The sequence below is a fragment of the Sapajus apella genome, unplaced genomic scaffold (genome assembly GCF_009761245.1).
Source record: "Sapajus apella isolate SASKATOON/1434 unplaced genomic scaffold, GSC_monkey_1.0 scaffold54, whole genome shotgun sequence".
Classification (NCBI taxonomy): Eukaryota; Metazoa; Chordata; class Mammalia; order Primates; family Cebidae; genus Sapajus; species Sapajus apella.
This window is the reverse complement of record NW_022436994.1, coordinates 15,093,506-15,110,399: the sequence shown is the minus strand read 5'-3', so window position 1 is coordinate 15,110,399 and position 16,894 is coordinate 15,093,506. Positions and strand designations below refer to the sequence as shown.

General features: G+C 39.0%; 1 protein-coding gene across 1 annotated transcript in view; it reads right to left on the bottom strand.

The window, feature by feature from the left end:
• Positions 1 to 16,894, bottom strand: part of VPS41 (VPS41 subunit of HOPS complex) — a 179,172-nt gene that overhangs the window by 154,413 nt on the left and 7,865 nt on the right. The window contains exon 2 of the mRNA XM_032244456.1: positions 10,202 to 10,240. Coding sequence (XP_032100347.1) covers positions 10,202 to 10,240 — 39 coding nt within the window. The remainder of the gene's footprint in view (positions 1 to 10,201; positions 10,241 to 16,894) is intronic.

Here is a 16,894-nt window from a genome sequence, read left to right as displayed (position 1 = left end):
GCTTATTTAATAATGGTAACAAAAATTACAAAGACAGAGGTGACACAATTTTTTTTTTTAACTTGCTTTATTGTAGAGAAGAAGGATCACTACATTGCCCAGGCTGGTCTTGAACACCTAACGTCAAGCAATCCTCCCACCTCAGCTTCCCAATGTGCTGTGATTGTAAGTGTGAGCCACTGCACCTGGCCTACACCAATTAACAGTTCTGTTATTACCTGCCTTGGCCTGGGCTCTGAGTAATGGAATACATATGCAATCTTTGCTTCAACGGAACAAACTATAGACAGAATAAGCCTAGTTTAGCTATTCACTTGTGTTCACAAATCAAAGGTCTCTGGAACACATCTGTCTCTTGTCTCATCTGGTACAAAGCAGACCTCAAAACATTTCAGTTGCTATTTAGTACCCTTCTCTTTCCTTGACACTCCTCGTTAGCCTGATGTTTTTTTCCCTACCTAGTCTTCTCTCTGCTGTTCAACTGTAATCTTGAAATGTTATGCTAATAATTTGATGCTTATATTGCAAAGTTCTTTATACAATACTCTAAACTCTTCTGAGAAAGTGGGATATAATTCTAAATATAGAGTACACCAATAATCTATTCAGAGACACAGGATATTAAAAAAAAAAAAAAAAAAAAGTATCTCCATGAAGCAGAACAGCTTTGGTCTCCAGCTCTATGACCAATGTATTCCATAGCATATTGTTCATGTTCCATAAATAGGAAAAACCCTATAGAAAATGTTCACATTTCTGTATTATTGATGCCTCAATTTCCTCTCTCTGCACTACTAATTCTATTCAGAAATAAATGTTGTGTTAAGATACTACACTTTTGTAACTGTCTGTTACTTCAGCATAACCAGCCTCTCCTGACAAATGTACTACCTGACAGGACTGTGGTCCATATTAAATGAGATAATCCACAAAAAACACTCAGCACAACATGAAGCACATAGGAAATAATGAAACAACTGATTCTTCATGATTTAAATATTGTCTTGCATTAAAATGTATATAATGAGACGAATCTAATGTTGGAATTAGCAAAGTAGCCATTAGAAAAATGCTTTGAGTAATTATAAATTCTCTTGAAGCAAATGAAACAAAAGAACATCTCAGCAAAGAAACAGAATTTTTAGGAAAGTTTTAGAACTAGAAAATACAATAACCAAAGGACATAACTCACTGGATGGGCTTAATAGCAGAGTACAGATGACACAGGACAGAACCACTGAATCTGAGGACAGATCAACAGAATGTACACCCTCTGAATGAGAGAGAGAAAACTAACTTTTAAAAATAAAACTCTCAGGAACTTGTGAAAAAAATGACAAAAGCGACAACATTCATGTTATCGCAGTTCCACCGGGAGAGAGAGTGGGACTAAAAAAGTATTTGGAGAAAAAAATGGTTGAAACCTTTCACAATTTGGTGAAGGATATAAACCTACATATCCCAGAAGCTAAGCAAGCCCTAAATAAAATAAATAAAAGAAATCCACGGCCAAAGACATTATAATTAAACTTGTGAAAACTAAAGTTAAAAAAAGAAAAGCAGGAAAACAGCAGATTACTTATAGGAAGCACCAATTCAAATGAAAATGGATTTCTCATTTGAAGTGATAGAAGCCAGAAGAAAACGGCACAACATATCTTAAGTCCTCAAAGGAAAGAACTGCCAACCACCAATGCTGTACCTGGGAAGAAAAAAAACCACCTCAAAACAGAAGGGAAAATAAAGATACTCTGATATTCTCATATTAAAAAATTTAAAAATAAAAAAAAAATCTAAGAATTTGTCATTTGCAAGCCTATCTTTAAAGAGCACTAACGGGACTTTCTACACAGAAAGGAATAGAAGATAAAAGATAACAGAAAAAAGTTTAGAACTTCAAAAAGGAAAGAGAATATAGAGATGGGTGAACATAGAGGTAAATATAATAGATTATTCCTTTCATGAGTTTATTAAATGACATTTGATAGTGGGAGCAAAAAAAATACAATACCAACTGATGTGATGCTCAAAGCATGTTAAATATTTAAACAATTGCACCTAAAAAGCAAGGAGGCTAAAAGGACCTAAATGGAAGTAAGGTTTCTATACTTGACTAGAGGTGGCAAAATGTTGTGGACACCAATAGACTGTGATAAGTTGTGTATACCTATTTCAATACCTAGAGCAACCACTAGGAAAAATATACAAAGTAACTAAAAAATATTATAAGTAAATCAAGATGGAATTCTAACAAATGTTCGAGTAACACATAGGAAAAAAAGAGAAACGAGAAATGAAAAACGGAGGAAACAAACAGAAAACCAAAAAATGGCAGACTTAAGCCTTAACATATCAATAATTACTTTAAATGTGAGAAATCTACCTACAACTAGTTAAAAGACTGGAAGAGCACACAAAACCCAATTTCCAAAGTTTGTACTCTGTATGGTTCTATGCATATAGTATGTATAAAATGACAAAAGTATACAGATGGAGAACAGATTAGTAGTTGCCAGGAGTTGGATGTGCAGCAAGGAGTGGCTATGATCACAGAAAGATAGCAAAGGGAAACTTGTGATAAACTGTCCTGTATTTTCATTGCAGTACAGTGGTGGTTACATGAATCTTCACATAAGACTGCAAAGAACTAAGTACACACTCATTCACACACACACAAATGAGTGCATGTAATACTGGTGAAATCCAAATAAGGTCTGTGCTTTGTATCAATATCAATTTCCTGGTGTGATATTGTAGTAGAGTTATATAAGATGTTACCCTTTGGAAAATGGGTGAAGGGTATTCAGAATATCTTTGCATTATTTCCTTTTCTCTCTCTCTGTCTTTTAGAGATAGGGTCTTGTTCTGCTGTCCAGTCTGAAGCAAAGTGGCATGATCATGGTTTGCTGCAGCCTCAACCTCCTGGGCTCAAGTGATCCTCCCACCTCAGCCTCCCAAGTAACCAGGATTACAGGCAAGCTCCATCACACCTAGTAAATTTTTTGTAGAAACAGGGTCTCCTTGTGTTGCTCCAGCTGGTCTCAAACTCCTGGCCTCAAGTGATCCTCCTGCCTCGATCTCCCACCTCTGCGTTATTTCTTAACTACATGTGAATATACAGTTATTTCAAAATGATTTTTTAATGTAATATCTCAAGAAAAAAGTGTAGTACAGTAAAAACAATTTTGGCTTTATATTAGCAGAAAATCTTAGATACAATAAAATTGGCTAAGAAATAAACCAAATCTTTCCCCTAACTCCCTTGTTAGAGTTTGAGATGGGGAAGGAAAGATGTCATTTCATTCTGGGTTCCATAGCTCTGAAACCCAAACATCAATACAGAAGACACCTACAATATGTATAAATATTAATATGTTTTGCTAAAAAACAAAATGTTATTTTGCTAACTATATAAGTTAAGCATATTATAGAAAATTTAGAAAATGAAGGCAGATAATGATAGTAAATAAAATAAAAAGCACATGTCCCAGTGACATATGGTTTTGTATGCCTTTTTCCTTTACTTGTATATGAATTTGGTGGGGTGGAGAGAAACCCATACACTCTAAATTGGGAATCAGCAAACTATAGCCTGCAGACCAAATTCAGCATCTGTTTATGTACAGCCCATAAGCTAAGCATGATGTTTACACTTTTACACAGTTATATACCTACAGAATATCTGCCATATTGCCTCTGTCTGCAAAGCTTTTAAATATTTACTACCTAGAACTTTACAGAAAAAGGCTGTCAACCCCTGTTCTTAATGGCATTTTTATAAAAAGCTTTTTCAATTATAAAGGTAACATGAGAAAAAGGCATATGAATATTTTCTTTACCTAAATATTAATGCCATTAATCAAGTTACTGACAGAATTACAATCTATTATATGGATTATATGAATAAATCTTCATTAATCAATTTCTTATTTTTGGATATTTTTAGCCTGTTTCCAGTTTTGGTATTATACAAAGCAAACGAATGCTCTTATAGCTAAATTTCTAAATACAAAAATATTTTTAAGGAGGTCTCACTTATAGCTAACATTATTTATTTTATAAATATTTTTATAAAATTATAAAATGCTGTTTTGTAAAGAAACAGCATTATGTATTTTGTGGTAATACAGGAACTTTATTAAACAATTAATATTATATATAAATTAACTATTCTCCATTCTCTAGAATAGAAAGCAATTCTGAAATTGGTATCTTTTCCTACAAGTTTAACAAATCAAAATCTGTAAGATTACCCAAAAGTCTCATTTTATACATAGGGAAAGTTCCAAAGATTTTTTTTTTAATCCTGTCAAATTCTATAAAGGTACATACAGGAACAGTCTGGCCTAAAATCAAAGAGTCACAAGGAAGTTAAAGGCAATGTAACTAGAGGTTGGAGCCTTGAGTCAAACTACTGGATCCAAATCCACTTACCTCCTGGGTAGCCTTGCAAGTTAACAAAAACTTTAAGTCTGTGTCTTTATCTGTAAACCAGAAGCCATCATCATAGCGAAGTCACAGGGCAGATTAAGATACCTAAAGAGCATACCGAAGTGCCCAACACTAAATAACTATACTAAATAACTGTTCATTTTTGTAATGATCATCATTATCAGAGTAGTACTGTGAGAAACACAATACTTGTTCCATTACATCTCTGCTCCAAAGAGGGCTCAGACAGACCTGCCTCTAACAAGCAGTGACTTGCAGGATTTTAAAAATAAAACAAAATCCCAGAAACTATTTTGATTACTTGCTTTTATTTGAAAATATATTTAATACAAAAGTATATTATTTGTTTCAGCCTAAACAAAACTATATAAAAAGAGGTCACCAATGGATTACAAAGTGCCACTTTGAAGAAAAGAATAATCTAAACATAAAGAAATCATTCTTTGGGTTCAGAATTCAGGCTTAGAACATCTTTTTCCTCTCACTGTTTATAATGGACTCACTTTCCTGTAACAAGGCTGAACTAGACACGGGAATCTTCTTGACTCCCTATCTGGCTTGTCTCTCCCACACTACCCTATATATCCTATTGTCTAAACTCAAGAACCATCTCCTTCGAGTCAGTTCCTCTTTGTCTTCTGCTATTGCCTTGCCCAGGCCCCTACATTCCTCCTATCTCTTATAGGGACTTTCATGAGAACCACGCAAATGGTCTTCCTGCTGTTGTCTCTCCTTCCAGTTTATCTGTCACCAACCCCTTCTCTACCTTCAACAATCAAGCTTTTGGGTGGTTCCCCGATGGCCACAGAATCAAGTCCACATGTGCTCGTTTGATACATTAGGAGCTTCACAACCACATCAGTTTCCTTCGGCAGCCTCACTGCCCCACCGTCCTCCTGCACTCCAGCCACACTGAGTGCCTCATGATTGGCTGAACATACATACATACGTACTCTTGCATGACTCAGTCTCTGCACATGTATTACCTCCTTCCCAAAGACTCCCAGCTTCACTACCCAGACTCACCTCCCAAGGTTCCAGGCATACTCAATCTTGAAGACTCCAACTGAAGCCATTCCTGACCACTCATCCACTCCTCTGTGCTCCCACCTCACTCTGCTACCATTTACATAAGAGCAATCATCCCTAAGTATTGAAAAGATCTTAGTGCATCCAAATAGGAGTGAAATCCTTTTGAAGATGATGTACTTCTTTGTTATGCTCTTCAAAAATAAAATACCATTTAAGAAATAGTCTGGCTCATAATATCAAGGTGAAATAAACAATACACTGTGTATTTTTTTAAAAAATCCTAGCTGGAAGGACTAGTCTAAAAAATTTTGCTATAAACAATTATTACCATAAATTCAGGTCCCTTAACTATGTAACCTATTAAATGACATACTTTTGTAATATGATTTTGCATTTCTACTTTAACTGCAAAACATGCTAGTTTATCTTACAGCTTTAAATAGTGACATACACACCACTTTCCATTACCTTAACAATACGAACTCAACAATTTCATTTGGTTGTAATTTTCAAGATTAATGAAAAATATGCGGCCAGTTTTAGGTAGACAATATTCTTTCCCCAAACATATATTAAAATAAGACCCTCAGATAAACTTAAAAGTCTTCCTGATATAAAAAGCACAGTTTACATGAAATGCAACATTTCATAAAATGATATCTGAATTGTCATATGGTTGAAAATACTACACATTATTCTTTATGGAGATGGAAATTATCCTAGCACTTGAATAAGGAAAAGGTAGAAATATTATATAAGGAAAATACCTGTCCTTCAAAAAAAGCTTAACAGTTACAAAACATAATGAGAAGAGATGACAGAGAACAAAGAGAAAGGGATGAAGGAGGATTCTCTGGGAGACGATGGTGTCTCAAAATGCCGCTCCTGCAACTGGAAAGTGATACAAACTGAGTAGAAAAAAACCAAAAGTCTTCAAAGTCTCAACTGCAAACAGGCTTACTACACTGACAAGGCTTAAACCTGGTCTATCAACAACCTGACTACTTTGCTGACCCATAAACTCAGTAGAATCAGTAATATCTAGAAGAGTAACTGCTTTCATAGTGGCAGCGGTGGGGAGTTTGGGTGGTAATCTCCCCAAGCCCTCAGGTTGAAGCACCAAGCTGGAAAATGAGCCACTATGACAATATCTAAAATATGAACTGCAGGTCCCTGATATTTACCAAGTGCTTCCCATGTGCTTGGCTCTATACGAGATGCTTTATGAACATTAATTATATCTCATCTTCACAGCAACCATACAAGGCAAGCAATAAGCCCCATTTTTCACACAAGGAAAATGAAGAATACAGGAGGTAGGTGCTATGCCCAGGTCACGTAAAAAGCACAAAGTGTGGCCGAGATACAAATAGGCATCCACCTCCAACCCTTTAGCACTATCCCAAGCAGAAGGCACTGGAGACTAGACGGCAAGACAACAGAAAGAGTCCGGAGTTGGAACTTCTTTCTCCCACTCATCAGCTGTAGGACATTAGACAATCAGGCCACATTTGGGTCTCACTTTCCTCAACCTTAAAATAAATACCTTTTCCTTCCATTTCTCTCCTCAGTTTGGCCAACTCTCATTCCCTAACTTCCTAGTTTTTTTGTCCATTTTTAATATAGTTTTAAAATTTCTGATTTAAGGTACTTTATTGTGGCCAGACACGGTGGCTCATGTCTGTAATCCCAGCATGTTGGGAGACCGAGGCAAGCAGATCACATGAGGCCAGTAGTTTGACACCAGCCTGGCCAACATGGCAAATCCTGTCTCTACTAAAAATACAAAAGTGAGCAGGGCATGCTGGTGCACACCTGTAATCCCAGCTACTCAAGAGGCTGAAGCATGAGAATCACTTGAACCTGGGAGATGGAGGTTGCAGTGAGCCAAGATCGTACCACTGCACACCAGCCTGGTGAAGAAGTGAGACTTTGTCTCAAAAATAAAAAAAATATGCATTAAAGTCATTTATTTTATCTGCAAATGCCTGTATATAGATATTCAACTCATGATGGAGTTTTATGTTATTGTTTTCTGCTGCTGAAAACTCTGATTCTGACTTTCTAAATTCTTCCTATAGCAGCTTTTTATGGATGTTACTTGTCATTTTAATTCATTTTTAAATGTCTTGAATTTTCTCAGATAGCAATAATAGATGCTACTAGGGAAGAAGACAAGAGGCATCTGTGTGGTTTACCAGGTTTCTGCATTGTCTTTTCTAAGTGGTATCTTTTTTGGTGAGTAGATAAGTCTCCTGATCTGATGATGTTCTTTGTTTCTGGGTACCCTTAATCTCCTCTGCTTTGTCCTTTTCCTTCACTGCCAAGCCTCTGAGGGATGTCTCCCATCTCTCCCAAAAGTAGCACCATCCAACTCTATCACCTAAAGCCCCACATACTTTCAAGCTCCTTTCTTTAAATTCTCGAAATCCACCAAGTCTCACATCTGTTCTCATATTTCCCCACTAAGAATGGGGCCCCCTTTTCACTAAGAATGATTTTTATCTGCTTTCGGCCTCAGCTGGGTCTCAGCTATACTCTCTTCATTTCTACCCAGTCTCCAACTGACTCTCAGCTCCAGTGTCAACTCCAGAGCTGACTCTGCTGGCTTTGGATGTTTATTTCTCCATTTGCATTGAAGTTTGTATTACTCCCTGTTTGCTAATTATACTGGAAGCCTGGGTTGTGTGTGCTTTTATTTGCTTTCTTGTTGAGCTGTTTTGTATCTGGGGCATGTGTGGAAAGATTTAGATGTAAGTGGCTGCCAACACCTTCCTCACCTGTAAAATGAAATTCCTGGGCAGAGTTCCAACACTGTATGATTCTGTATCAATGATTCTGAGAACACTGGAATCTCAGTTAACTATAGATTTCCAAAATTAAGGAAACGTAAAATGCTTTTCAATACTTTATGAGAAATTAACAAATATATCCTATCTATAGGCAAACTCAGAAATACCTTACCAGGAGTCCCACAGTTATGGAAGTCTTATTAGTGAAAATGTCAGAAACCATAACTACACAATGACATAATATATAACAAGCTTGTCCAACCTGTGGCCCATGGGCCACATGTGGCCTAGGATGGCTTTAAATGCAGCCCAACATAAATTCAAAAACTTTCTTAAAACATTATGTGATTTTTTTTGTTGCAATTTTTTTTTTTAGCTCATCAGCTATTGTTAGTGTATTTTATGTGTGGCCCAACAATTCTTCTTCTTCCACTGTGGCCCAGGGAACCCAAAAGTTTGGACACCCCTGATACATAAGCTGTTCTCTACAGAAATATGCATAAGCCCAACTTGTCCCTGGAAAAGCAACAAAATTCACATAAGCTTATGCGATATCAACCCAAATGTAATAGATTTTTATGGCTAGAGTCATATCAGTGTGTATTTCCAGCAGGTTATCACAGATACATTTTCATTCCTGAGTGAAATGAAATATTAAAAGGAAAAACGTACTTCTTCTTCTGAGTCCATCTATAAAACTGATAAGCCAATTAATTTATACTATGCTTGGGCCACACACGCCTGTAATCCCAGGTGGCTCATGCCTGTAATCCCAGCACTTTGGGAGGCCAAGGCAGGCAGATCACCTAAGGCCAAGAGTTTGAGAACAGCCTGGCCAACATGGTGAAACCCTGTCTTTACTAAAAATACAAAAATTAGCTTGGTGTGGTGGCAGGCGCCTGTTATCCCAGCTACTTGGGAGCCTGAGGCTGGAGAATTGCTTGAATCCAGGAGATGGAGGTTGCAGTGAGCTGAGATTGTGCTGTTGCACTCTAGCTGGGCTACAAGAGCGAAACACTGCCTCGTTTAAAAAAAAAAAAAAAATTAATATTATGTTTAAACATTTCCTATGCAGACTTGAAAATAAAATTTTTAAAAAGTCCTTCCTTATATATTATTCTCCTTAAGAAACTATCACAACACCTAACAACTTTCAAGGTAGTTTCCTTTTTAAGAAACAAACTCCAATTTAAATGATTCAAAAATTATACCAATAAACATGTCACATTCATTAAAAGAACAAATAAAGAATATACATTATAAAACCTACAGTGACTGTTTTTAAAAAGCAGGCAAGGAGGATGTTAAAGTGTTGAGATAAATTTCTAAAACTTTGTATCAATATTCCCACTGCCAACAGGTTTCAAGTTAAAATATTGTTCCAGATGAAAAGTTTTTGTTCCTTTTCTTGTTTATTTATTTATTTATTTATTTTTGAGACAGTCTCACTCCGTCACCAGGCGCCAGGCTGGAGTGTAGTGGCACGAACTCAGCTCACTGCAACCTCCGCCTCCTGGGTTCAAGCAATTCTCCTGCCTCAGCCTCCCGAGTAGCTGAGACTACAGGCACGCGCCACCACACCCAGCTAATTTTTTTTTTGTATTTTTAGTAGAGACAGGGTTTTACCATGTTGGCCAGGATGGTCTCAATCTCTTGACCTCGTGCTCCACCCGCCTTGGGCTCCCAAAGTGCTGGGATTACAGGCGTAAGCTACCGCGCCCAGCCTCTTGTTTATTTTTTAAGCTAATCCATTTAATCTCTTTTAAGATAACTGGCATACTAAAAGCTCTTCCCCAGGGCTCAGTCACCTACAGCCCTGCTTTACTCCCTCAGCCCCTGGGAATGTTGCATTTAGCAAATCAGCACAACTCAAGAGAACTATATGGTAAGCTACAAATGCGAAGGCTCCTGAGTCACCACCTTACCTCAGACTCATCTGTAGATTCTTCAAGGGACCCAGTTTCCTATAAAGCACATAAAAAGAAAATGGTCAGAAGAGATGATAAAAGAATAACAATCATTTGCAAGAAGAAAGAGTTCTTATGTTCCTACCACCACCCATGTGGCCTTTTTGGAAGAAAATCTACAACTACACTTTACAGGACCACGTGCTCAGACTTTCACACGCCTCCTGCAACTTCTCCACACTCTGGCAGGCAGATCCTGCTGCTTTCCCTCAAAGAGTTAACAGGTAAACAAATTACCCCAGGAACTTGTCATGTGAGGGCCTGGAAGACTCTCTCCCTTGTTAATAATGGAAACCCATCTGGCAAAGCAGCCTCACACATCTCGGAAAGGAAGAGGAAACTGCCATCTCAAGTTACCTACAAGCCAATTTATATACTGAAACGCTCTTGTGCTATTAATTATTATGCTATTAATCTGGTTGAGTTAAAATGATTGCCTTGCTAAAACAGCTTTTTAAAAAGAATCTCCTGCAGTGATACCTATCAGACCCTGTGTAAACAAGCTGTATAATTTACATGCACTCTTTAAACCATTACCACTAAGACAAATTCTGCCATTTAACACAGTTTCCCTCTTGCTAGACAATGAATCTTGCTGCTCTGAAAGAAACAAAGCAAAAAGGGAAAAATTGACTTGATCCTGCTAATCTCTCACCTGTCCAGTGAAAGAGAGAATCTGCTGATGCCATGCATCCTCAAAGAGGTCAGCAAAATGAAGATTTACTTAACGTACTTATAGATATCAATAGCAATAAAAGGTTACAACTAATATGCTGACACTGAATGTAAGCACTTTACAACGATCCATGAGATAAACAAAGAAGAAAAAAAAATGAGGCAAGGACATCTTAGATATAACTAATATATTTTCTTTTTTTTTTTTTTTTTTTTTTTTTTTTTTTGAGACGGAGTTTCGCTCTTGTTACCCAGGCTGAAGTGCAATGGCGCGATCTCGGCTCACCACAACCTCCGCCTCCTGGGTTCAGGCAATTCTCCTGCCTCAGCCTCCTGAGTAGCTGGGATTACAGGCACGTGCCACCATGCCCAGCTAATTTTTTTGTAGTTTTAGTAGAGACAGGGTTTCACCATGTTGACCAGGATGGTCTCGATCTCTTGACCTTGTGATCCACCCGCCTCGGCCTCCCAAAGTGCTGGGATTACAGGCTTGAGCCACCGCGCCCGGCCAACTAATATATTTTCAAGAAAAAAATGAACATTTTAAAGAAGATCAGATGCATATATTACTCAATAAAAGCTGGAGAGCAGGAAAAATGTAACTAGTGTTTAAAATCATTTTAATTTCATTCATCAAAAATCAGCAAGAGCCTGACAGGTGGCAGGCACGCTCCAAAGTACAGCCTTGTGGACAACACACTCCTTGCCCTCAAAGGCCATGGGTAAAATGGGGATAAATGTTCCTTGTAATTAAGAATTTCACTATACTTATATCATTAACCACAATGAATATGAGAATCTTCTCTATGTCTCAATGCAGCCTGTTTAGCTTAATGTCAATCCGTGTCTTAGAAAGTTCTTATTCATTTGAAGCTCCAATAATCCACAGTAATATTTTTGTTCTTAGCACTACATTAAAAAAAAAAAAAAAAATTATTCCACTACCGGATAGCTGTCCAGAGAGTTAATGGCATGTTATCATGCTCCATCTTCTGAAATGCTTCTCTTCTGCACATACCATCACAGTTCCTGGTTTTAGTCCCCTTACTGTACTGATGATTCTCTTGTGGACGTGGTCCACTTTAACATTAACAGTCACTATTCTGACGTCTTTACAAAACATCTATTATAAACTGCTCATTATGTCACATTCACCACCTGCATTATAAACTTTCCTAACACCTCTGAGGTCGGAAAGTGAGGATTAGAGATTAAGTTTAATGACTTCTAACATCCTTACCATCTCTGTGAGTCACTGAATATTATGTTATCAACATTAGCAAAACAAGGGTTTGATAACTAAGCCAATAAATCACACCTAGGTTCTTATTTCCTGGATGCAGAATTCTAAAAAGACACTTGAGTACTCTTTTCAGAAAAATTACATTAAACCTAAGGAAATTTTTTTTTCTCATATAGAATCCACTCAGCTCATGCCTATAATCCCAGTACTTTGGGAAGCCCAGGTGGGATAATCACTTGAGCCCAGGAGTTTGAGATCAGCCTGGGCAACATAGTGAAACCTCATCTCTAGAAAACATAAAAAGAAAATTAGCTAGGTGTGATGGCATGTGCCTCTAGTTCCAGCTACTTGGGAGAATCACTTGAACCTGGAAGGATCGATCGCTTGAGCCCAGTAGGTCGAGGCTGCAGTGAGCTGTGACTGCGTCACTGCAATACAACCTGGGCAACAGAGTGAGATCCTCTCTCAACCAAAATAAAACAAAAAAACTTAAGTGAAACAACTCAGAAACAGGCAAATATGCATATTCTTACTTATAAGTAGAAGCTAAATAATATGTACACGTGGACAAAGAGTACTGAACGGCAAACAATGGATACCGGGAAGGGTGGATGATGAGAAAATGACTTAATGGATACAATGTATACTATTCAGGTGACAGTGACACTAAAATCCCAAAGTTCACTACTATGCAATATATTTAACAAAATTGCACCTATATCCCTTACATTTATATAAATTAAAAAAGAAAAAAAAAATAAGTCTCCAACCAGCAATTTCAATCCAAAAACTCAAAATCAAATTACACTTTCTCCACAGCAGAAAGCATGCAGAGCCAGAATTTGACACCTTGAGGCATGCAGATCTGAGATCTGAATCTTCAGGGAAAACTGAGCCCTGAGAGTAGCTTCCTTGGCTGCTGGAATCGATGGAAACTCTGAAACTTGCCCTCAGCACCACTATGAACATCTCACACAGAGAGGTGACCTCAAAAATCCTTTTTCCCACAATCCTACCATAGCAATGCATGAGTGTTGTCAGGAATTAGCCTGGTCTGTTATTTCTTAGCTTCATTCATTCATCAAGTCCTCTGATTAAAGTGCTAAAGACATAAAGGCAAACAAGAAGACATAAAGCAAATGTTCTTGGTAAGAATCCAAGAAGTTAAGTTCTAAGTAAGGTTGAGAAAGGTTACAGTTTGAGAAAGTCAGTGGTTTTCAAACCTTTTTTTAGCTTCATACTCTCATTTAAAGAATCTAACTTCAAATCCTGAAGATATAAGTTATAAAATTATGCTGTTTTCAAAGTGAAATAAGCAAAACACAAAAGGACAAATACTGCATGATTCCACTTATATAACACAGAATTAAAACAGAGATTACCAAAGGAAGAGGGAGGATGTGGCTAGGAGTTATTGTTGAACGGGTACAGAGTTTTAGCTTGTGATGATAATTAAAAGTTTTAAAGAGGCCGAGTGGTTGTCTTAGCACACTTGTGTTGCTCTAAAGGAACACCTAAGGCTGGGTAATTTATAAAGAGGGTGGGGCCGGTCACGGTGGCTCATGCCAGTAATCCTAGCATTTTGGGAGGCCAACGTGGGCAGATCACGAGGTCAAGAGATTGAGACCATCTTGGCCAACACAGTGAAACCCCATCTCTACTAAAATACAAAAATTAGCTGAGTGTAGTGGCGTGTGCCTGTAGTCCCAGCTACTTGGGAGGCTGAGGCAGAATTGCTTGAACTCAGGAGGCAGAAGTTGCAGCGAACAGAGATTGCACCACTGCACTCCAGCCTGGTGCCTGGTGTCAGAGCAAGACTCCTTCTCAAAAAAAAAAAAAAAAAAAGAAAAGAAAAGAAAAGACGGTTATTTCACTCATGGTTCTGCAGTCTGTACCAGAAACTCGGCACCAACACTGCTTCTGATGAGGGCCTCAGGCTGTTTCTACTCACGGCAGAAGGTTGAAGGGCAGCTGGCATATGCAGAGATCACATGCCAAGACAGGATGCAAAAAAGGGCAAGAGGAAGATGACAGGCTCTCTTTAACAACCAGATCTCATGGAATCTAGTAGAGTGAGGGCTCACTACCTCAAGGATGGGACCAAGCCATCATGAGGAATCTGCCCTCATGACCCAAACACCTCCCACCTCTAATATTAGGGGGACATGAGATTTGAGGTGGACAAACATCAAAACTCTAGCAATGGTTACAGTTGAACAACAACATAACAACATAAGTGGATATAATGCCACTGAATCACACACTTAAAAATGGTTAAAGTGGGGGTAGCTCACACCTATAATCCCAGCAATCTGGGAGGCTGAGGCAGGAGGACTACTTGAGGCAAGGGAATTTGAAGCCAACCTGGGCAACACTGCAAGATCCCGTCTCTACAAAAAATGTTTTCAACTTTACAAATGGTTAAAATGGTAATTTTATGCTATGTATATTTTACCATAATAAAAAAAAGTGCTATTCCGAACAAAGCAAAAGTGATAGGCTGGAAGATACCCAGTGATACAAATGTCTAGCTAGGCCAATTCTGGGTAACAGATAGACAGCTAAACTCACAAACATTTCACTTTACCTTTCTTTTGCAAACCAACTCCTTAAGCCCAATCACCTATCCAAACAGCTTTATCTAATGATGTCTGTCCCTTGACATATGGCCTAATATACTCATCATCTGCCATCAGGATTATCTTCCCAAAGCACAGATCAGATGCCACTGCCCTCCTCAAACAACCCAGTAGTAGGACGCAGTAGTGTCCCAGACTGAAGAACAGCTTTCAGATTCCCCAGCAAAGTAGTCAAAGTCCTTTCCAGTCTGGCCCCCAACACATCTTTAGCCTCACTCCCTACTCTCTCCACAAACCTATGACCCTCCAGCCACACTGCAGAACCCCTAGTCAAGATATTGCTTGTATCTCTATGCCACAAGTGGCAAATCAGTGGCCAGGGGTCTGGATATGGCCTGCAGGTGTTTTGTTTGGCCTGGGTGGTGTTTTTTAAAAAGCTTCCATATAAAAACCTATACTCCTGACTATATGTCTACATAGGATCCACACTTCCACATAACATCAGTTGTAGCTGAGTGGTTACACCCAGGACGGAACAATGCACTCCACCACCACCCCCACCACTCCGAATTTCCAACACCAAGGCACTCCTGCTCACGTGCACCAACATCTGCCTGCCTGAATTTGTACTGCTTGCTCTGCCCTTTCCTCCACTTAGAAGTCCCTGGCCCCACTCTGCACTCATCCTGATGGAATGTTCTACAGGCTCAGCAGACTCCTCGGGGATACCCCAGGGAGGGGTTGTCAGGCACTCAGCCTGAGGACCTTCACTCTCTCTTCAACATCAGAGCTTCGTTTTTATGTTTCTTCCCATACCCCTCAGCTGGCACCTAATATTAACTGCCTTGTCCTACGAGTACTCATCTTAAACATGCTGTGGATAAACCCAAAGGCTTTGCCCTCTTTGTCTCCCAGTATCCTACTGGAAGGACATGTTGCTGGTGATGATGATGAGATAAGCCACCAATCTAAAAGAATATTCTACCTCCTCTATATATTGCCATTCCACTTAGGAGCAATACCAAGCATATTTTCTCCGGACTCATGTCTGAATTATTAGCTTAAGAACTTAGGACAGGTACAGAAATGGAATTGCAGGAAAGTAGCAGCAAACAAGGATGCAGCAATTCCAACAATTCCTTGGGCTCCTAGACGACTTCTCTAACACAGGCTTTCAATCAACGCCCACCCCTAATCCTCCCAGCAGCACAGAACCCTATGACAGTGGCCTGGGAGAAGGCTTGACACAGCTGGCCTCAGAGGTCAGGAGGGGTGATGAGGAAGACTGTCAGCCCAGGAGAGAGAGGATCCAGGACCTGCCTGGGTTGTGAAGTCCTCAGAATTGTAAGGGCCCACATAACGTTGGGAAAGAAAAACAGAATTTGGGGGAGAAATGGCAGGCTGGGGTCTGGGGAAGGCCACTCCAAGCTTTGTGGGAAGGCTGACCTGGCTCTATGTTGCAGGAAAAAACCAAGCAGACATCAGTTCCAAGAAATCACCTATCTCCATCTATACCTGGAGGTACACGTGAACACTTACTGAGATACTGCCACCTTCTCTCTCTTCCCAACAAACTGTATGCCCCAGTTGAGCATAATGAGAAAGGGAGTTGTAATAGATTCTACTGTCTGATATAGGCACAGGAAGGAGGAAATATTTTGTGTGGTATATATTTGATATTCCTGTTGTCACACAGCTTCAATTTAAAAAAGCTCAAAGGAGTTGTGACCAGTCTTGGACACTCAGGGTCTAGGCTGGTTGAGTAGGAAAGATGAAGACTCAGGTTACCAAGCCCATTTGACCCCCTGGGCTCAGCTACTGCACTCATCTTATTCTGCAAATGAAAAAAAATCTTGATGTCTGCCCCAGCATGGAAAAAAGGACAAACCTGGTAACCTGGTAACCCTGCCCGAAATCTGGCTTTGCATCAGAATCATCAAAACTCAGTTTGGGGAATTAGCTAATACCCACTAATACACTCCATCTTCACAGATTCTGATTCAGTAGGTTTAAAATAAGAGCCTGGAAGAGTGGTTTTTAACAGCAACAACAAAACTGTAAGGAGGCCCAGGCATCAAGAAGAAACAAAGGCAACAGGGGACTCCACAGCCATGAACAGGAAGCAGCATGAGACACAAAAGCCCCTGACCTGAT